The 21,652-nt window shown below is 35.1% G+C and overlaps 4 protein-coding genes across 4 annotated transcripts in view; 3 read left to right on the top strand and 1 right to left on the bottom strand.

The window, feature by feature from the left end:
• Positions 1-21,652, top strand: part of LOC127859558 (uncharacterized) — a gene marked incomplete in the record, with an annotated part of 282,340 nt that overhangs the window by 56,344 nt on the left and 204,344 nt on the right.
• Positions 127-3,844, top strand: LOC127859854 (uncharacterized). Its single transcript, XM_052397424.1, has 3 exons — positions 127-908; positions 1,660-1,829; positions 3,281-3,844. The coding sequence occupies exons 1-3, from the start codon at positions 830-832 to the stop codon at positions 3,386-3,388; spliced, it is 357 nt and encodes a 118-aa protein (XP_052253384.1). The 5' UTR covers positions 127-829; the 3' UTR covers positions 3,389-3,844.
• Positions 4,157-10,974, top strand: LOC127864232 (uncharacterized). The gene is made up of 6 exons (XM_052403928.1): positions 4,157-4,250; positions 7,123-7,202; positions 7,315-7,414; positions 9,659-9,771; positions 10,030-10,203; positions 10,538-10,974. Exons 1-6 carry the CDS (start codon positions 4,157-4,159, stop codon positions 10,691-10,693), a joined length of 717 nt encoding a protein of 238 aa, XP_052259888.1. The 3' UTR covers positions 10,694-10,974.
• Positions 14,003-19,649, bottom strand: LOC127864226 (glutathione S-transferase 1-like). The gene is made up of 4 exons (XM_052403917.1): positions 19,468-19,649; positions 15,840-16,079; positions 15,433-15,537; positions 14,003-14,294 (listed from the first exon to the last, which is right to left on the bottom strand). The coding sequence occupies exons 1-4, from the start codon at positions 19,645-19,647 to the stop codon at positions 14,130-14,132; spliced, it is 690 nt and encodes a 229-aa protein (XP_052259877.1). The 5' UTR covers positions 19,648-19,649; the 3' UTR covers positions 14,003-14,129.

Below are 21,652 nucleotides of genomic sequence, written 5' to 3'. Positions count from 1 at the left end.
TTGTCTTTGCTGCATTTTATGAAATTCGTCTTCAATGTATATTTTGTCTTGCCTATTTTGTGTTGTTGTAGCATACTTTTATCAATATATATATACAAATCGTATAATCTCCCTCCCTTTAAAAGCTGACGACAATACGCGTAAGTGCCCCTCCATATTACTTCCTAACGAGGACACAGCGTTTGCATGTATATCTAATCAGGCGTGGTACGATGGTTCACTCACACACACAGACACATCTTACGGATATTCTTGATATTGAAGTGTTGAAAAAGGATATTGTTGGAGTAGATATTTGATGATTAGTGTTAGTGACGAAAAGTTATCAGTGGATTAATATTGTTTCAATTATTTCAAAATCGGTGTCAGTTATGTACTTAATATACGTATTTACAGGCGACAGTTCATTCCCGAAAGAGTGTTTCAAAGTTTGAAAATTAGCATTAAATCTGAACTTTTTCAATTAAAGCACACCGTTATAACATGACAGGTATGATAGTACGTCGCAGAGTTAATTACCACGCCATAATCCAACAAGGTGAACTTTGAAAGGATGAAAATTATGTCAATGTAAATACAAGCCAAAAATATATTAAAAGTACATATAAACTGTTTTCACAGGCTTATGGTGAACGCAAAAAGTGAAGATACCAGATAAACATAATTACCGCAGGAAAAATGCCTCACATTGGATATAAGGTCACATACTTGAATCGTCAATCGGATTACTTTTAATTAAAAGTTTCACAACGCACAGCATCTGCTTGCTAGAACGGATTCGTAGATTTAAGGCCACAAGAAATACACCGTTTAGAGTACAGGGTACGGAATGGAAGCCAACATTGCTGGTGTAGAGATTCGCATCAACGATGCAAGTTATCCAATTAACGGCACAAACGATAACAAAGGTATGGTAAAGAGCTTAATATGTTTTTTCCCGTACATAACTCCCAAATAAAACGAAGCTTTGAGTTTATGCAACTGCAATATTTACATGCTTTATGAAAATAGAAAACTTGATATGTCAATGATACAGCAATTTCAGATGCGTTATACGAATTACATAGTGTCTTTCTGGTTGTGTAAAATTGTCGAATTTCTTTATAGTCGGTATATATAACTTAAAACAATTTGATAATGATAAGTGTTCATAATAAAATGTTCAGGATGAAACACGTAACGGTTCTTAAATAACCATGCACGTGCGATTTCTGATTATATATATGAATTAAAGACTCCATGTTTCAATGTAGCTGCAATTTTTAGATGTTTAATACGAATTAAGTACTCTATGTATTTACGTAGGCGTATTCAACTGTCATGTTTAGATGCGAAATGCGAATATATACACAATGAGTGAAGACAACTGCGATGTCTAGATGACAAATGTGGGTTTAGTACTCCGTGAATTTATGCACATTAAGTGTTTAGATGCTTTACACGAGTTAAGTTATCCACATGTTTATGAAACTGAAATGTCTAGACATTCAATACAAACTGTGTACATACAGCTGCAAAGTTTATATGCTAGATGCCCATTAGTAACTTCAAACTGAGTCCTTCTTGAGTAAGGTACTTATTATAGGGATCATGTTGAATTTAGAATCAAATAACACATAAGTTTAATTATATGTTTCTCATACGCTCAATTACTTCCAGATAACTCTGACGACATAGAATACCGGAAACCGACCACGCGTCTGCGCAGACGACTGAAGTGGTACTTCTATGAGGCATTCAAGTTCAAGACCGGCACGTGTTACTTTCAATTGCTTCCTCTGTTCTTTTTCCTTATGCACTTGATGAAGGTCGGGCTGATAACATCGCAGGTTGGTGTCCCAGAATCCCTTAAAATGATCGCTTCCAAGGCTTAAATTAAAGAAAATATATTGCAGTAATTGGTCTTTCAATAATTGTACTATTTGTTAATATTTCTGTAATATGTTTTGTTTAAACACGTGTCTTCCAAACATTGTATGGTATATTGTACATACTGCTCCTGCTCGCATATAAAAACATGTAGTTACCAAAACGGGAAACAGGATACGTTAGTTATTATGTATTCTTTGATAGCAAATTATCGAATTGAAAATGAATGAAGAAAATATTCTTCGTATTGAAATTTATCTGAGCTAGGGGTATAAAAACAAATGTATTCGAAACCCAAAATTAATACTACATGTATAACTTTGTATAGTCCTGTATAAAAAACACAATCGTATATTTCATTCAGAAGCATCGTTTTTCAAAACATCAGCGAATAACAAATGTGTATACACTAACAATTACACTTGATATGTTATTTTAGGAACTATAAAGTGTCTAAATATTACGATGATAAAAATTTCATAATTTAGATCGGTCGAATATTCGTGTGTTTTTGTTTTATTGTTACCAGTTTGAACGTATTTGATTTTTACACTGTTGTCGCGTTCCGCCGCACAATGCTTACTCCAGACCTATTTGCAAGTGTAGTTAGATTTGATTTTTGTTTTTGAAATGGTGGTGAACATATAATACATTTTCGTCCTTTTGTTGATGTATCGGTTTTGGTTTAAAAGTATGACAATGACATAACGCATGCCCTTTTTTAAAGACACGTATTCATTGACGAAGTTTAAAACTTTTGCGTTAAATTTGCATTTTGATAAGAAATCCTATGTCTCGTATGATATGTATAAATAGATCATAACGTGTGTTAACCTAAAACACTTTCACATAACTTGATTGCGCGTGTAACTGACCTAAGGCTAATCCATATAAAACTGTTATCGGTTCTCTTTACATTATCAGATTCCTTCAGCAATGTTGTTCGCGTCCCCTCTTCAAGATGTTTTTTTTTGTGTGTTGTTGTTGTTTTTTTCGGGGGGGGGGACATCGACTGTGACAGACATAATTATAAATCTAACATATCTTTCTTGATTTTTATAAATTGTGTTGTTTACTGATCGGCTGTTAGAACGTTCTGATAAATAAACTTGTTTTTTTTTCACTTCCTAAAATCTAATACTTTATTGCGTTAGCATGTGAAAGTACCACGACTTTAATTAATGTTTAAGCTTAAATATATAATATAGATGAATTAGTCTGCTTTATAATTATATCACTTTGAAATAAATGTATATGCTTTTTGATAAAAACTTATTATGGGAACAATTCCAATGTGTTTTATTTTTCAATCATTCACACCGATGAAAAAATTCATAAAATCTATATATCTAGACGCGTGATTAAGATTTGTCTTAAACAACATTTAGTTGTATTTTCTGTTTCTTGGCAGATGTTCAATTTCGGGAACGACCGTGCCAACTTTTCCAACGTGGTCAACCGCGGACATCTGGCTCTGCGGAACCATTTTCTCAAAGGATGGGACGCAAGTTCGAACTAAGTTTACGTTTTCCATGTTACATGTAACAATAATAGGTAGACGTATATCGTTTAACCGTTAAATGAATATTCTTCTACGATGTTTAATGTTCATGGTTTAATAATTACAACTTCTGTCACATTTATATGGATTGGATAATTTGTTCACGTGACCGGTTTTTCATTTTCCGATCGTATGCAAATTTAAACATGAATATTCATGGCGCTACTTTCTGGTCATTAACAAGTTGCCAATATGATGTTATGTTTTGCGCGAAACTTGATGGCGTTGTTTCTTATTGGTCAATAGTGAAATGACGTTATATTTATTGCGCGAACTTCAACGATATACCCATTTGACGGCGATGAAACCGAAACTGAAAATAGATTCATACGCTAGATTAAAAAGGACTTTTATGACCCTTACCACGACAGAATTTCAGCTTTAAGATCATTTTGTGTTGTAATTATAAGAATTGAATAGCATTTTTCTGCATTTCATCGGTGTATGAAATGTCGGGAAAAATACACCTAATTTATGCATAAACGCCGTCGGCATTTATGCAAATTATGCGTAATTGTCCCGACAGTTCATACATCGATGAAATGCAGAAACATGCTATTCAATTCTTAAATGCATGTGTGGTAATAACTTGAACCGAAAACAGATAGCGTATTTGACTCTTATATGATACGATCACCATGTTTATTTACCTTTGCTATAATTGGCTGTGTTGTTTGCTGTAGTTTCATCTGTGTTGATTTAGTTTCCTCTTTGTCTGATCTGAAAATGTCTATTACTCACTCATGTCGTAAAGTTATGTTGCCGATATCACAGCTTGGGAGACGCTTCCCTACCCTCCGGCCCACGGGGACTTTGCTGTGTACACAGTCGATGATTTAGTCGCGGGCGTTACATTTGCTGTTCAAAGGGTATTGTAATGTGTATGCATATTTGTAGCGTGTTTTTGTCTTGATCATAAAGGTTTTTAAATAGTATGTGTCTTTCAAGTATACATAATTATTTTCGTCGATGTTTAAGAGACATTGCTTATTTAAATATATTTATCAACATTGACTATTCACATTTTAAACCTGATTGACACGCTTTCAAAGTTAGCACCCAATTTTATAGTATTACAACGCCGAGAAAGACTCCATTGGGTTTTACGAGCGACTGCCGACGGACAAACTGGAACTAAAAATAAAGTACTTTGGGTTCCCGGGACTTTCAGATACTGAGGTCAACTCCGGAATCGCCATAAAAGGTTATATTTCCTTAAAACAGACCGCGAGATGTGTGTTTTGCGTTATAAAAAGATGCTTTTTGTGGATACGCGTATACATACATAGGTAACTTGTAACGCAGTACATCATTTTTAATGATACACATGTTTATGTAATGTCCAATCTTCGTATGCAGAGCAGGTGGTTGATGTAAATGCAAGTTTGAGTGAGACAGTGGATCAACAGACAGGCGACAAAACATATATACGTCTTGAAGGAGTTAAATCAATTAAACATAGCAGAAGCTATACAGAGGTAAGCACTTAAGTAAAGCTAGTGTATCATGGCAAATAATATTTATATATCAATAATTGGAAGCATTAAATTGTGTGTTCATGTATGTTCGTTGTAGTTTAACACTTATGTCTGAAGCAGCAACAGCCATTTATAATAAAGTGTTTTGATGCACACAATATTAGCAACAAAAAGACCGAAATGAGATTTCAGTAAACAACTTAACAGTACTGTGTAAACCTCGCAACTGTGCTATGTAAACCCTTCAACTGTGTTATGTAAACATGCAACTGTGCTGTGTTTGATCCCCACCGTGCGTGGGAGCGTTCTTTAGATCTCTCCAAAAGACACCAAGTACTGGTTCTATGCCCAGCAAACGGACTCGAGAGCGTTGAGGCTTTAGGCTTTCGATGCAATTGAGCTACAATAAATAGATTTAAACTAGTTGTGATATGCAAACCTTGTAACTGTGCTATGTAAACATGCAACTGTGCTATGTAAGCCTTGCATCTGTGCTATGCAACCATGCAACTGTGCTATGTAAACATTGCAACTGTGCTATGTAAACATGCAACTGTGCTATGGAAACCTTGCAACTGTGCTATGTAAACATGCAGCTATGCTATGTAAACATTGATTTCACGGTCTTGCAAGTTCCAGAAAAACAGTTTCGACAACTTAGTGGGAGGACTGAGACCCACAGAACATGTTAAGTATTACACGAGGTTAAATAAATTAACGTTTACTCATAACAGATTGGTGATATATTACTAAACTAATCAAATCGTTAAGCGTTTTTGAAAAATCGATGCTATTTTAAGTAGACCTACCTGTAATATATTCTAATTGTGGTAAACAGCCGTGGATTTCTGTTTGTATGGCCTTTTTATCCAGAACATCCATTTGTGTTGCATACTCAAGTCGGTAAATGCTGGTAGTATAGCCATATTGCATGAAAAATTAAATTCTTTCTTTTCGAGATCTAGTCGGAAGCAGAGGAAGTCATTTACTGTATATATATAATGTGTCTTTTTTACTCAGATAAAATGTTAATCCTGGTTCTACTAGCAACAGTTACCTATAAAGCGTAACCAACAAGTGAGAATAACCAGAAAACTCCGAATTGTTGAATTGAAGACCTATAATGCGACGAAACTTTTACGCGTGATTAAAGCCAACAATCAAATCATCGTTTGCATTGGTGGCAAGCAAACTAGTTAGATTTGTTTAGAAAGGTTGTAATTTTTGTTTTACCAGGCACACATAGGACATTTAAAATACCTTTGTTTATTTATTTTTTATTTATTTTGACTTAACAGTCAAGGATAACCCATGAAAGTGCAAGCACTTATTTCCAATGGGGTCCTTTGGTTTTGCTGAAGAGACAGCATGCAGAAGAGACAGTAGTTAGATACAAGGAACACTGGTGCGATACCCTTGCTCTTTGCGAATAGATCCCTTGGTTTTTTTACGTGCTTTGTGAATAGCACCGATACACGCGAGAATTACCCGTGTTTCATACCAGTGCATCTCTCGTTGGGTGGGAAACACTTGGAGCTTTTCTTAAATTTCCACCTCCTCGGCCAGGAATTGAACCGAGGACCTCTGGAATGGTAGACCAGAGTGTTACCACTCGACTACCGCACCAGCAATACGTATTAACGTATTTTACATGAATAACCCTTGTGCCGTTTACTTTTCAATTAATATTAAATTATCTGCTCCAAATCACAAGTTCATAAGAAAACATAAAATGACGTGGTTGCATCTTTTGATACTTTTCCATCCGATAACCAACCGATGTATTATTTCTCTTCTGCTTCTATTTGCCGGCTTTTAACAAACCTCTATAGGGTTGCACTTTTACTCAATGCACAATTTATAGACATATAGGGGTGGGCAGATCGAGAGTGGGCCTTGTTCGATGTTTATCAAATTTCTTTGGCTTGCTTGGCGGGTGTATCTACAGAACGATTTTCGGTTAATGCACGGCCTTATTTTATAGATATGGGTGGAATTTATTGCATCTGAAATTTATACCTTTCCATAAGTCGGATTAAAAAAAACTTTCACCTGTGTAAATAAGTACCCAGTGGGGCTGTCTATTCTTTTGAGACGATAAATTAGGCGGATTCTTCGATGTGCTAAAGTGATGCATGGCTGTGTTTGATTTTTGTCTATAAAAACACACTTAAATTGTGCATATTTTAATGTTATTTTTTAGATTTCTTGCAGCTTATATTGATTTCCAAATACACTCGGTCCGCGTTCTGGAAGCTGTCAGTAAAGCTCAATGTCTCAGAATTAAGGGAAAGGTGAGTTACTTAATTCGTCAAACTATTGAAAATACCTCAATAAAACACCATTTGCGATATACAATAATCATGCCAATTCAAGCATTAGTGTTATCGTGCTGATTTTCCACAGGTTATGTTCACTGATCAAGACAACAACGGACAAGTGAACGTGGAGCTGGAAACGCTGACGACCAGAATACGGTGTTCAGAAATGGACTACTCATTACCAGGTAATTGATGTAATGTAACGTTGATTAAGTTTTGTCATCTGTCCGAGAGCTCAATGGTATGAATCTGATCTTTACTCCTTAGTTCATACCTTTAATGTTATGGCATTGCAGAACTGTAGTTAGGGCACAAACTAGCCAATATTTTATAATTCCGAGAAAAAAATGTTCCACGTTTGCGTCAATCGTTTTTGACTTGCATGGTGGCTTTTCAAGTCATTGAAAGCAAAAAATATTTTCAAATTTAGCGCTGTTCATGTCTAAGTGTGAAAACTTGTTTCTCTTTATTTTTATTCAATATAAAACATTTAATGTAAACATGTGCATAAGCAAGAACAAAGTGATATCATGCAGCAAAAACTAATGTCAAAACATATTAAACAAGATTTACTAGTATTTAGATAGTTTTTGCCCTTTTGATAGATGTTTTTTTTAATATATAATAATTAAAACTATAGATGATATGCAAAAAGTGGGGCAGATAAACAACTGGACTAGATTGTGAAGTTTAATGTGTTTCCATTTTTGTTAAAAAATATGAGGCGTATCGTTGTTGAGGGTTATTTCTTTTTCAATTTGGATCTTTAGTTTTAAATAATTTATAAAACAGTTCAAAGTAGGCGTTTGTTTTTTGTATTTCATGCTGAATATGAAATATTTATAATAATGTAGTTATTATTATATTAGTTATTTAGGTATGAAGTATGGTATTAGTTCACAGTGTTATTTAGTTCTAGTATTTTAAAAGTATTTACACCGAAACTGATATTTAAGAGAGACAGTTTTACTTGTAATTGTTGTTTCTCTAGAAATGTTGTAAATTGGTTCCATAAAGTTTGAATATGTTAACACTTCCAGAAAAGGTGTTCTATTGTTTCAATATGTTCGTTGCATATATCACATGAAGTTTTGTCATGTCTCCGAAAGCTCTATTGTATGAATCTGATTTTTACTCCGTAGTTCATTCCCTTGATGTTATGGCATTGCAGAACTGTAGTTAGGGCACAAACTTGCCAATATTGTACAATTCCGAGAAAGAAATGCTTCACTTTTGCGTCAATCGTTTTCGACTTGCATAGCGGCATTTCAAGTAATCGAAAACAAAACATATTTTCAAATTTAGCTCTGTGCATGTCTGAGTGTGAAAACTTATATCTGAAATCTGTGTCTGTCTTTATATGATAATCTATATTAGTAGGAAGACAAAACATGTTGAGAGAAGAACTAACGTTTCATTAATATACGTTGTACGTTCTACATTGTTTCTGCAAAGATTGTCTTTCTTATGGCATCATAACAAAATCACATGCGTTCTATCAAAATAATGGCGATCAAAAAGACTTTTCTATTTAAGTTGAAACCCCTATTCATTTAAGCAAGAGTTGTCGGAAACTCTTTGGGATTATAGCCTGGTATTCAAGTCTTAAAAGCATTTATTATGTGATTATACGGTAACTCCATTTAACATTTCAAAGCCATGTTTAAGCATGATTTATTAACTAGCCACTGAGTTTATTTCGCTACAATTAATACCTCCTATTGTCAAAATGTGGTTATATTGATGGAATAAATACATTGAAATGGATGCACATACAGCACTGCAGCGAAGCATTACACGGCCAAATGAGACACAACTACCTGTAGTAATTTATTATTTAAAAGTGGAACAGTACACGGAGACAAAGTATCCTTAAGTATAATTAGAGGACCTTTTCACAGATTTTGGCATGCATTGAAGTTTGTCAGTGAATGCTTTTTATTGATAAAGTTAAACGTTGTATCTAAAAGACTGCAGTAAAAAAAAAGAATACAATTAAAGAAAGAAAAAAGAAAGTAACCCTCAACTGGGCTCGAACCACTGACCCCTGAAGTAAACGTAAAACGCTTAGACAACTTAGCCATCTGTGCTCATACAGAGAGTGATGTATTTTATTTTATACTTTATATAAGAAAGCCTCGTAGTGCAACAAAATATAACGACAACAACAGAACTCTATACATCATCCAATCGTTTCGTGTTGCAACGCTTTATAATTTTTAGGTTTTTAAGTCGTCAAAAGATGCATATAATGGATATTTTAGAGCATGGTAAATGCTTAGTAGTACTGTTTTCTCACAAATACCATAACTACAACAAAAATTTGCGAATCTGAAACATTTTGGTCGATTGTGTCAATTTGCAAAAACATGAACAGGTTACTTTAACTGATTTAAACTTGGCTTTTAGCGTTCCGGTTTTTATTTCAGAGCCAGTCCTTGAAACCACTTCCCAGTCGACCGCCGCCGCTGTCATATTCTTTAGCGTCCTTTCCCTCTTGGCGGCTAGCTATAACATCACCTGGGGAGTTGTGGCTTTCTTTGTGAGTTAATCAGTCAAATTAAATTTTCTTTTGTGAATTCTTTATACATTTGTTCGCGAAATCTGGTTTGCCCTAATTTAACAACATATGCTTTTTAAGCATTCAAATTCATAGAAGCCAAAGTGTGCTTATGTGAAGTAAATAAAACACGATTTCTTCTGCAGATGTTTAAACAAGTTTTAGATTCAAACCTATAATTGTACAAACTAACGACGCTAACAAGAACACCTGTATTGATGTGTGTATTTCAAACTCTAGCAAACAAAGTCTTACATGGTCCGCTACTTCAAGATGCTGTTCATGCCAGTCAACAAGGACGAGACCGACTTACCCCGCTCTGAGTATTTCCGTTTTCTAAAGATCTGGGAGATCTTCATTCTGGTGGCCGATGTCATGAATATAAGTGGTTCCGCCGCGTTAGTCGACATTGAGGTAAGCTTTATCACATTGTCTGTTCTATACGTAGCCCGGTATAACTATGTATTTACAGTTTTGCACGTTTGTAAATGACACGTGTACAATCAATTGCAAATTAGAACACAAAGCGTTTTTTTATCCATCGCCCTTTTATTTTAACATTATCAAAGAGAAAGCCGTAATTGTATTTAGTTTCTTATTCAAAACTTACTTTTATTTTTCAATAAGCCACCCGACTTGAAACAAATCCCTTGAAGGCTGGTACCATTATTTATTTAAAAATCATGGACAGCTAAACACTTTCACACATGTGCACACCATAAGATTTGATAAAAGTATTACCTTACAGAACCACACCTTTGAGTTATCGACTTTGGACTCTAACACTGTCGTGCTGGGAATCGGTGTGACCTGGTTCACACTCCTCCGGTTCTTCAAATTCCATAACAAGTTCCACGTATGTCATGTGATATTTTTTGTGTTGGAAACGTTAATGATGTATTAAAATGCGAAATAACCGTTTGTAATAGTAATAATGCTTAAAATGACATTAATGGAGATCATGATGATGCGGCTGATGGTGTTGGATGATGATGATGATGATGATGATGATGATGATGATGATGATGATGATGATGATGATGATGATGATGATGATGATGATGATGATGATGATGATGATGATTATCTTTCTGCTCCTTACAGCTTTTGTTCAGCACGATCTACAAAGCATTCGGTAACGTGGTTGCGTACATGATGTGCGTCGCGATCCTCTTTGTCGGCATATTGAGCCTATTTAACAGCCTATTTAACCTCTTTAGCAAGTTAAGTACATACGTAGACACATACATCTTATTTAACCGTTTAAGCCTATTAAGCAAGTTTAGTACAAAGGTTAAATTACACATCCTACTTAGCCTATTTAACAGTCTATTCAACCTATTTAGCAAGTTTGATACATACGTAGACACATACATTCTAATAAGCCTATTTAACAACCTATTTAGCCTATTTAGCAAGTTTAGTTCAAACGTAGACATATACATCCTATTGAGCCTATTTAATAGCCTATTTAGCAAATCTAGTACATAGGTTAAAACATACATCCTAAAGAGCCTAGGTAGCCTATTTAACAGTCTTGTCAGCCTATTAAGCCTATTTAGCAAGTTTAGTAAATAGCTTCAAACATACATCCTATTTTGCCTTTTTAGCCTATTTAAGAGTCTTTTTAAGCGTTTTAGCCTATTTAGCACGATAAGTACAAAGGTTAAAGCATGCATCCTATCAAGCATATGAAAGGACCTTTTCAAGCTTTTTAGACTATTTAGCAAGTTTAGTATAAAGGTACGCTCAAGCAACCTAAGTAGCTTATATATTTATCAATTTTAAGCATATTTAGCAAGTTCAGTAAACTGATTCAAACATATATCCCATTAAGCCTATTAAGCCTATTTAAAAGCTTTTTCAGTATACTTATTACGTTTAGTACATTATTCCAAACATACATCCTATTTAGCATATTTAACCGCCTATTTATCAAGTTCAGTACATACGGAGACACATACATCCTATTTAGCCAATTTAACAGCCCATTTAGTAAGTTTAGTACAAAGGTTCAAGCATGCATCATATTTAGCATATTTAGTAGCCTATTTAGTAAGTTCAGTACATACGGAAAAACATACATCCTATTTAGCCTATTTAACAGCCTATTTAGCAAGTTTAGTACATATGTTCAAACATGCATCCTATTTAGCCTATTTGACAGCCTTTTTAGCCTATTTGCAAGTTTAGTACATACGTAGACACGTTCATCATATTTAGCCTATTTAGCCTATTTAACAGCCTAATTAGCCTATTTAGCAAGTTAAGTACATAGGTTAAAATATGCATCCTATTTAGCCTACTTAACAGCCTTTTCAGCCTATTAAGCCTATTTAGCAAGTTTAGTACATATGTAAAAACATACATCCTATTTTGCCTTTTTAGCCTATTTAAGAGCCTTTTCAAACCGTTTAGCCTATTTAGTAAGTAAAGTACAATGGTAAATGCATGCATCCTATTAAGTATATTTAACGGCCTTTTCAAGCTTTTTATACTATTTAGCACGTTTTCTACATAGGCTCACTCATACAACATACGTAGCCTATATATTAATCGATTTTAAGCCTATTTAGTAAGTTAAGTAAATAGATTCAAACATGCATCCCATTTAGCCTGCTTAACAGCCATTTCAGCTTATTTATCTCTCGTAGTACATAGGTGAAACATAAATCCTATTTAGCCAAATTAACAGCCTTTTCAGCCTATTCATCACGTTGAGTTCATAGATTCAAACATACATCCTATTGAGCCTATTTAAAGGCTTTTTAGCCTATTACAAAATTGTAGTGGATATGTTTAAACATACATCCTATGTAGCCTATTTCACAGCCTTTTTGAGCCTATTTAGCAAGGTTAGTACAAAGATTGAACCTTGGACATTCTGAACAGCTTGTAATTTTGTACTTCATGTTTGAAAGCCATGGAACTCCGGAAATAAAATTAAAATAAAATACAATGATTTCCTCATTAACAATAGTTATACAAAGTTGAAAGTGCATCGAGTTGCGTTTGGTATTGACTTAAAAGATAGCGCGTAATCGACTAAACCACGAAGTTTGCTAAGTGTAAAGCCTATTTAATGCAATTGGAGATATTTATGTATAAAAGAATGGCATGTTGAAACACAAATTAATCATGTATTGGCATTTTCCCAACCTATGAAGTAGCAGATAAAACTTAGCTTTGTTTTGTTTGTCAATGAAAGACATGTCTAAGTGATTAAAACAAGTAATGATATTTTTTGTTTTTGTAACGTACATATGAAGTCTGCTATTACTTTATATTATAGTTTACTTTCTTTCTTATTGAGATTAACGGATCAACTTGTAATACACATTTTATAAGCCAATCTCCGTATTGATAGTGTGTAATACAAACGATTCTAAACCATGAAAACAAATTTACGGCTATTCGACATAAATGAGTAAGGATGTGAAATAATGTCTGTGAAAGGGTACTGCCTGATACAGACGCAACGTATTAACCCATGTATGCCTAGTGGACTTTTCCATCCTTCTAAATTGGATCTATTTATTTCCAAAATGGGATGTATAGTATATAGTATATATCATGCGGCGTCTCATCTGGGTCTACGCTGTTTGCTAAGGCCTTTTTTCTAGACGCTAGGCATAAATGGATTAAATAAGAATCGAGTCGCTTACTGGAAAGAACGGGCCTTATGAACGTGCGCAAAGTGTGGTCCCAGAATAGCCTGTGTGGCCCGAATAGTATAATTAGTCGAGCCACTTTCCGGTTATTTGGACTTGTTCGTTTAAAGGAAGTATTTTCTAAACATAAATTCGGCCTTTGAGAATGGTAACCTAAGATTAGTTTGTGCGGACGATGCATATGCATGAGGCCCGGTTTTGCCCATACTCATTTTCATTTCTTGAACATATGACATGCATACGGATAATATGAAGATATTGTTTTGCAACATAAACATGATTCTATTAAACTGTAATACAATCATATGTTCATTCGCTTGAAATGTTTTCTATATTCTGATTTTTATATTCGTTCTTGCACGTGATCATGATGATATAAAACATTTATTGCGGTTCCAGCACCGAAACTCTTATAATTATCGTAAGGTATTTTATATTGCTAATACATATACATCAGTGTTATGGAAATCCCGAGCAGTGCTTTAACGTCGTATAGGTCATAACTTTTATCTCGGTAACATTTTAATGAAATTCAAAGGCAACTTGCTTCAATGTTTATTTCATATTATACAAGAAAACATAATACATACTAACAAGTGTACATACCATATAATGCCATACCATACGTTTACAATATCTATTTTGTTCAGTTATTATGGCAATGAAAGTCTAGATGTCAGTCTTTTTTCTATTGCTGACATATTCCTGTATCTTCGGAATGGCGCCTACCATGTCTCGATGAGCCCTCAATTTCTCGTGCTTCTCCAAGAAGGTTTCCGAATTTTGCATAGCTGTGTCTAAAACAGCATAGACTGCCAAATCTGCTACGGTTAACTGAAATTATAATAACGCTCCGTTTATTATGATAAGTTTTCATGTTTCCTTAACAGAGATTTGACTGTTAAATCGGAAACTGTTAAATACTGGAGAACGAAACTATCGCGTAAGTTAACTGTCTATGTCTCATTTATGTATTTATGGAAATATGGACCCTTTAACACATTTTGGGATGCTTTGAAGTTTTTATTTTAATGCATAGAAGTGTTAAATGTAAACATTTGAACTAAATATATCCAGCATAAACTAATGATATAATTTAAAAAAGACAAAATAAAGAAAGCAAATGAAACATGTTGCGTATTTTATACCTTATATACGCAATCTTGGTCATGTCACAAAATTTAACGATAACAACAAAACTGTCCAAATTATTCAATCGTGTGTAACAATTTATCATTTTCAGCTATTTAAATCGTCAAAAGATGGATATACTGGGTAATTTAGAGCATGGTAAATGTTCAGTATCACTGTTTCCTTGCAATTATCATAACTACAATTAAAATGTGCAAATCTGAAACATTTTTTTCAATTTGGTTAATTTACTAAAAGGCTTAAATATGGTTTCTATTTTTTCACTGGCGCATTTATTGACAGTTTGTTAGTTAAATACATTCCATGTTGTTTGATTTTAGTTATTATCAAAAGACAAGCGCAATAAACCTACACAAAATAATTTAATTTCAATGGTGTAACTAAATAATATTAACTGCGACTATTTAAAAATACGGAACCCCTTAAATTAAGACAGCACAAATTATTGTTTATACGTCGTCCATTATTTTACAACTTGTGTAATGGATATGTGAGATGTTTTGTGAAAATTCCAAAATAATACGAGACTTCAAGAACATATCAACATTCTACTACACTTCAGCAGTTTTCTTATCCAAACAAGTGACACTTTTCAAGTTATTAGGCCGTGCTCTGTGAAGATGGTGTTTAATACAAGTGCGTACAGTGTCGTCCCGATAAGAGACTATCTTTAAACGAAAAGAAAAATATAAGCAGAACGAGTCGCCAATGATAAGCATGTGCGGATTACACGGGCTTATATCTGTGACGACACCTTACGCACATGCATTGAACCCCTTTTCACAGCGAATGGCCCATAAAAATTATATCTTTCACCTACCCCGCTTCCTACTAAATATTTGCCGCCGTTATTATCAAGTTGTTTTTCGAAGTATCCCAAGAATTTGGGATATACTACTTCAGCTAAATGTTTCCCCACCTCTTTCTGAAATATTAAAACTCATTAGATATTGCCATTTATTAAACACATTATTATTAATAGATTTGTGTAACAGAAATAGTAGAACAAAATATTCGTTTGTTGAAAAAAATAAAAATAATATTCAACCTCGGAGCTCACATTACCCATTAACTGCCATCAAAGTTAAATACATAAATGAGGCATTTTATGCATTCTGTCTATTGTTTCATTGAGCATTGTTTCCTGATATTTACAAACGGTATTTCATCCGATATGACAGGTACGTATAAATACAGTACACCACACTACGCACATGTGACACATACCTTTCTCTCCTCGTCCTTTTCAAAGAAGTATTTGACGACTTCCTGAATGAGGTCGTTAATGAGTTCCAGGGTCTGGTCACACATTCTCGTTATCATCATTAATATCATCATCATCACCATCACCACCATTATAATCAGCAGCTGCATTTTCATCATGATCACCACCATCATCATCATCATTATCATTATCATCTTCATCATCATCGTCATCATCATCCTTATTATCATCATCTTAGTATACTACGGCAATAGGACTCCACGTCCCCACATTTAAATAAAACGGCAATCAATTACAATATAAAAGTCATCTTGATACTATCGTAATTATCTCAACGGTCCAATTAAATACAACGCTCTGGTATGAAATATCATATACAAATAGTACATCCTCATCATAGGCATAGTAAATGCCAAATAAAATGCGTAACCTCTTCCCGTGTTCTTAGTGGGTTGACTGATTATTGTGAAATACCAGACTATGTTTGCTATTCCGTGAACACAAACTCACATTACCCTTTCATACTATACTATATAGAGGGCCCCATACACCAAGCACGTTTTTAGACAGTTCGACCACGTTTTGGAGGAAATGCAGAACGGAATGTGAACTTGCTTGAACGTGTAGTTTTGGTCAGAAAAAATCTGCAATATGACTAAATGACGTTCATACAAAGTTCGCGCTACGTGCAGCTCGTTCCTATCACGTCCTATCCCGTTGCCAGTCCGTCTTTATCCAGTTCAAATCGGGTCAATTTCCCCATTGTCCCCGTTGGTATACCGTTTCCAGTCAGACCGAGCCCGTCCTCAGCCAGTTCGATTACGCTCGTACGCAGTTCTTCTTTATTCGTTGTGCAGTGGTAACTCGTTCAAAGGCAGTTCTCACTCCGTCCTATTACGTTCTTAGTACGTTTGGGACGTAGTTGCAGCCATTTTCTGCACGGCGATTATAAAATCGACTTCGTTCCTGCCAGTTCTCATTTATGTTTCAAGCTTTGAGCCGACCAGACGTACATTTGTAATGTCTCTAAGAAATAATTCCGCCATCACTCTCACCCAACAAGTTCTGTGTCGTCTACGCCTTCTTTCTCGGCCCAATAAACAGTATATTGCTGCTCTGCAACTAGCATAAATTGCACGAAGCCAACATTTACAAAATAAAGTTCTCTAAGATTGTCCATGTTTCAACTTAATATCACAAATTATGAATTTTGAGACAGCGACCTCTCTTTATATGCACATTGTCTTAACGTATTGTACTTACGGTTTGAATGTTGTAACAACTCCATTTAACAAGTACAACGTTCTTGGAACCTACTGCGAACTCCTTAAAACGAGTACAACGTACTAAGAATGTACTGAGAACTCGTACAACGTGTTGCAAACGTTGTAAGAACTTATCGTTTAGTTTCTATTTATTTTCACGAAAAAAGATCGTGCTTGAGACGTAGTGCGAACGGGGTCGTTCTGTCTGAGAACGGATTGGACGGACCAGAAACGGACTCGATCTGTGTGGCATCGTACAGGTAATTTCGGTCCGATCGCACTACGTTCTGGCACGTTCCTAACTCGACCTTAATACGACCTATCCGTTCTTAGTACGTCCATTCCGTTTCCAGTACGGTGTTACTACGTTTAATTGTAGAACGGGATGATCGGAAGAACATTTTTAGTAAGCTCAAAGTTCTGAAACACCTCTCCCGTTCAACCCCGTTCCAGGCCGTCCACAAAGTTCGAAGACAGTTCGTAACACGTTGCTACTACGATCACTCCGTTCTCACACAGTTCAAGCCCGTTTAGTCACATTTTTCAGAACGTACTTCGAACTGAGTCGGTGTATTGGGGGTATTATGAGCGATTGCTCTTATCTAAACCTTGTTCGAATGAAGCGATTGCCCGTATCTATACAATGTTGAAAATAAGCGATTGCCCGTATCTAAACATTGTTTGAAATAAATCGTGCACTGTTGTTTCATGAAGCATTATAAAACTATATTCTTGTGTTGGTATCCCGTATTAAGGTGGAATAATTGAGATAATTCTCTCGTGCCCAGCCTTACAAGCAAACATGACTTTGCGCTATTGTAAATAAAATCGTAACCTGAAAATTTAACTTAATCCGGTTTTGCAGTCGTATCTTATACACATCGTAACATCATATCGATTTAGCGGTCAACACTTGAGTCGTGTTCATACATATAAGGAATGCACACGTGTACAGTTTTTACAACATAAGTGAATGTGTGTCTCAATAGTTTCATCATAATCTAAACGGACGTTCTTGTAGTTTGGTTAAAAGGTATGCAATTCACTAATGAGACTGTGTAACCACGCTTTACTTTATAACTGACGGGTTGCCCCTGACAAGACTGCACGGATACGCAGCCTGATCTGGACCTTAGCTGGCCTCATAGGGCATAAGAAGCATGTTCGCTTTACAACAAAGAAGTTGTGACTTCACAAAGGGACTTAAGGCTCATCGGAATATACCAGTATATACATATCGATCAATTAATTAGATCACCAATCACAGTTATTTAGTTCACTAATATTTCGATCACCGATCACAATGGTTTGGATCACATATTATTTAGATCACCAATCACAATTGTTTGGATCACACATTAATTAGATCACCAATCACAATGGTTTGGATCACATATTATTTAGATCACCAATCACAATGGTTTCGATCACACATAATTTAGATGACCAATCACACTGGTTGGATCACGTGTTATTTAAATCACCAATCACAATGGTTTGGATCACACATTATTTAGATCACCAATCACAATGGTTTGGATCACCAATTATTTAGATTAGCAATCACAATGGTTTTGATCACCGATTATTTAGATCACAAATAACAATGGTTAGAGTCACCAATTACTTAGATCACCAATTGCAAAGGTTTGGATCCCTAATTTTTACGATCATCAATCATAATGAGTTTGATCACCGATAATTTAGATCACTAATCCCAATGGCTTGGGTCATAAATTATTTAGATCAGCAATCACAATGATTTGGATCACCAATTTTTTCGATAACAAATCACAATGACTTTGATCATCAATTATTTTGTCTATCTATCACAGTTGTTTGGATCACCTATTATTTAGATCACCAATCACAATGGTTTTGATCACCAATTATTTAGATGACCAATCACAATGGTTTGGGTCTGCAATTATTTAGATCACCAATCACAATAGTTTTGAACACCAATTATTTAGATCACAAATAACAATGGTTTGGGTCAGCAATTACTTACATCACCAATTGCAATGGTTTGGATCACCAAATATTTAGATAAGCAATCACAATGGTTTGTATCACATATCACACTGGTTTGGATTACCAGTAACAATGATTTATAGCATTAAGTATGCGTTTATAATTAAGCGATCAATAAAAGCACAAGGTTTCATAATCCGATTGATTGTGTTTCAAATAATTTTCTATCACATATTGAAACAACTGAAATTGTTTAACGATTAACCATAACAGTGCACACTGCACAGTTTTTGTCATTAACAAGCATGTGCATGATTCATTTATTAGAAAACGCAGTTATTTCGTTAAAGACTTAAATCCTGTTTTAGCGTCAATGTTAGAATTGTCTGAGAAAATGTCTTATTAAATATATTTTTGCGAGCGGTTCATGATACCTACTTGGTTTGACATTTGGCCACTCATCTCGCGGTATCCGGTTGTCCTCGAAGTCCCTTCCTGCCGCCAGAAAGAGGTATCGACTCAGCTCCGCGCGGCCCCGGACGTCAAAGTAGTGAAGTTTGTAGCTCGCCATTGCTGGTTGTTAAGAATAATATGTTATTACGTGTGGCGGGCGTTTTATTAATTATTTCTGGTTGCGTGGTTGTCAGAAGATTCGACGAACTTTTAAATTTGTAGCGCAAGATACAGGACGCGCCTTTCCCCAGAAGGTACTTCACTTGTACGTAATCCATGATGGTGAATGCATATTAGTCGTCTTCTGAGAAAACTGGGCTTAATGCATGTGCGTTAAATTTCGTCCCGAATAAGCCTGTGCAATCCGCACAGGCTAATCAGGGACAACACTTTCCGCTTTTATGGTATTTTTAGTTTCAATGAAGTCCCTCCTTACCGAAAGTCAAGAGTAGGCAGAAAGTGTCGTCCCTGATTAGCCTATGCTGATCTGGGATGACACTTAACGCACATGCATTATGCCCAGTTTTCTCTTAACAAGGCTCATATAAATAAGCGTTGCTGCAACCCCCATATTTAAGTGAACATTTTAATATAAACAACATACTTAATGACGAAATACCAAAACCCACGCAGTGTAACATCTCAGTAGTTGTTTTTCCTTTAATAAACTGACTTTATTAGCCGGAAAACAGTCGATTATGGGATGGGTTACTCGCTTCTTCCTACTGTCTTTATTACATACATTGCATTTCTTTATGTCAGCGTGCAGCACAATTTTATTATTTTTGTTAACACTTGCTAAATGAGAAATGCACAGCGTGGTATGGCAAGATGCTATGATAAGCTTTGAAAGGGATTTCACATGTAGCGAATATAAACTGTTAAATAGAGACATTTTGATGTTTCGTATCAATGGCTTTAACGTATATTTTATATAAATAATAAAAAGATTTTCACGACCTCTTGGTTCCACGATTAATATTAGCTATGTGTATATGCCGCTAAGTAACTGCTACACACACACACTGATATTAGCACGAGGATGTGGTGTTTTATTGATAATATACGCATATTTTTGTCCAGTGTTATAATTGGCATGTGTAACGTGAAAACTGCACTTTTAAGCATGTCGCTGTTGAGTTATTATTTAATATCTAATATACTTGCACATCTTTACTAATAATGTTCATCATAAAAGGCAACATAATATAGGCACCACGATCGATCATAATAATACAATGATCGAATGTTTGCACATACAGACCGCAATGCTACAAGTTTATATTAGTTGATAAGAAATGATCAACTTTCACGACTCGACAACCTTTGTTTTACAACACGTGTGTAACTCGGATTATATATTCAAGGTAACTTACGCATAAAAAAACAATATAACTGATATTCACTACTACTTATACATATTAAACACGTGCCTGTATAAAGTTTACTTCTAACCCACTCAATGTAAATTCTTAAAATATGAAAAGGGCTTACCTCTCAATCCAGTGGAAAGTGTAAGTAGAGTCAATCAGGTCGACACACGGTTTAAGAGTTTTATAGTGGGTTATATAGAACACGAGATAGCACGTACAACGATGATAAATCATAGCGAGGTGAGAACATTCACTGAGACTGTTTTATACTTAAGGCCGGAGATATTTTAGCTGTAGTTTCGTGGATAGTGTTTGAGATAAGTAAACTTATTATAAATTTTCAGTTTATGTGTATATGTATTTTATGTCATAACCCGACAATATAGTATTGTTTACCTTGTTATAATGTAAACTTGAACATTCATATTGTCAACTAAATAAATATTACGTTTTTATGATAAACTGCACATTCACATTAGAACTGAATTGAACATACTTGTTTAACTTTCGAAAAGGGGTACTGCTGTATGGTATATTTGTGGAAATAAAAACCAGCCGCGCTCTGTGAAAAGGACGTTTAATGCATGTGCGTTAAGTGTCGTCCCAGATTAGCCTGAGCAGGGACGACACTTCCCGCCTAAACTGGGTTTTCATCAAGAAGAGTATTCCTTTAACGAAACATACAATGAAGCGGAAAGTTTCGTCCCTGAGTAGCCTGTGTGGACTGCACAGGCTAATCTGTGGCGTCAC

The sequence above is a fragment of the Dreissena polymorpha genome, chromosome 1, assembly GCF_020536995.1.
Source record: "Dreissena polymorpha isolate Duluth1 chromosome 1, UMN_Dpol_1.0, whole genome shotgun sequence".
Lineage (NCBI taxonomy): Eukaryota > Metazoa > Mollusca > Bivalvia > Myida > Dreissenidae > Dreissena > Dreissena polymorpha.
Note: the sequence above shows the minus strand (reverse complement) of the source record. Positions and strands in the feature narration are given on the sequence as shown.

Coding starts and splice junctions, on each gene's coding strand:
- LOC127859854 (XM_052397424.1), top strand. CDS start 830: ATGGAAGCCAACATTGCTGGTGTAGAGATTCGCATCAACGATGCAAGT. Junction 909..1,659: donor CGGCACAAACGATAACAAAG/GTATGGTAAAGA, acceptor AATTACTTCCAG/ATAACTCTGACGACATAGAA. Junction 1,830..3,280: donor TCGGGCTGATAACATCGCAG/GTTGGTGTCCCA, acceptor GTTTCTTGGCAG/ATGTTCAATTTCGGGAACGA.
- LOC127864232 (XM_052403928.1), top strand. CDS start 4,157: ATGTCTATTACTCACTCATGTCGTAAAGTTATGTTGCCGATATCACAG. Junction 7,203..7,314: donor GTCTCAGAATTAAGGGAAAG/GTGAGTTACTTA, acceptor GATTTTCCACAG/GTTATGTTCACTGATCAAGA. Junction 10,204..10,537: donor CCGCGTTAGTCGACATTGAG/GTAAGCTTTATC, acceptor ATTACCTTACAG/AACCACACCTTTGAGTTATC.
- LOC127864226 (XM_052403917.1), bottom strand. CDS start 19,647: ATGGCGAGCTACAAACTTCACTACTTTGACGTCCGGGGCCGCGCGGAG. Junction 16,080..19,467: donor TATATTTAATAAGACATTTT/CTCAGACAATTC, acceptor CTATTGCCGTAG/TATACTAAGATGATGATAAT. Junction 15,538..15,839: donor AAAAGGACGAGGAGAGAAAG/GTATGTGTCACA, acceptor TTAATATTTCAG/AAAGAGGTGGGGAAACATTT.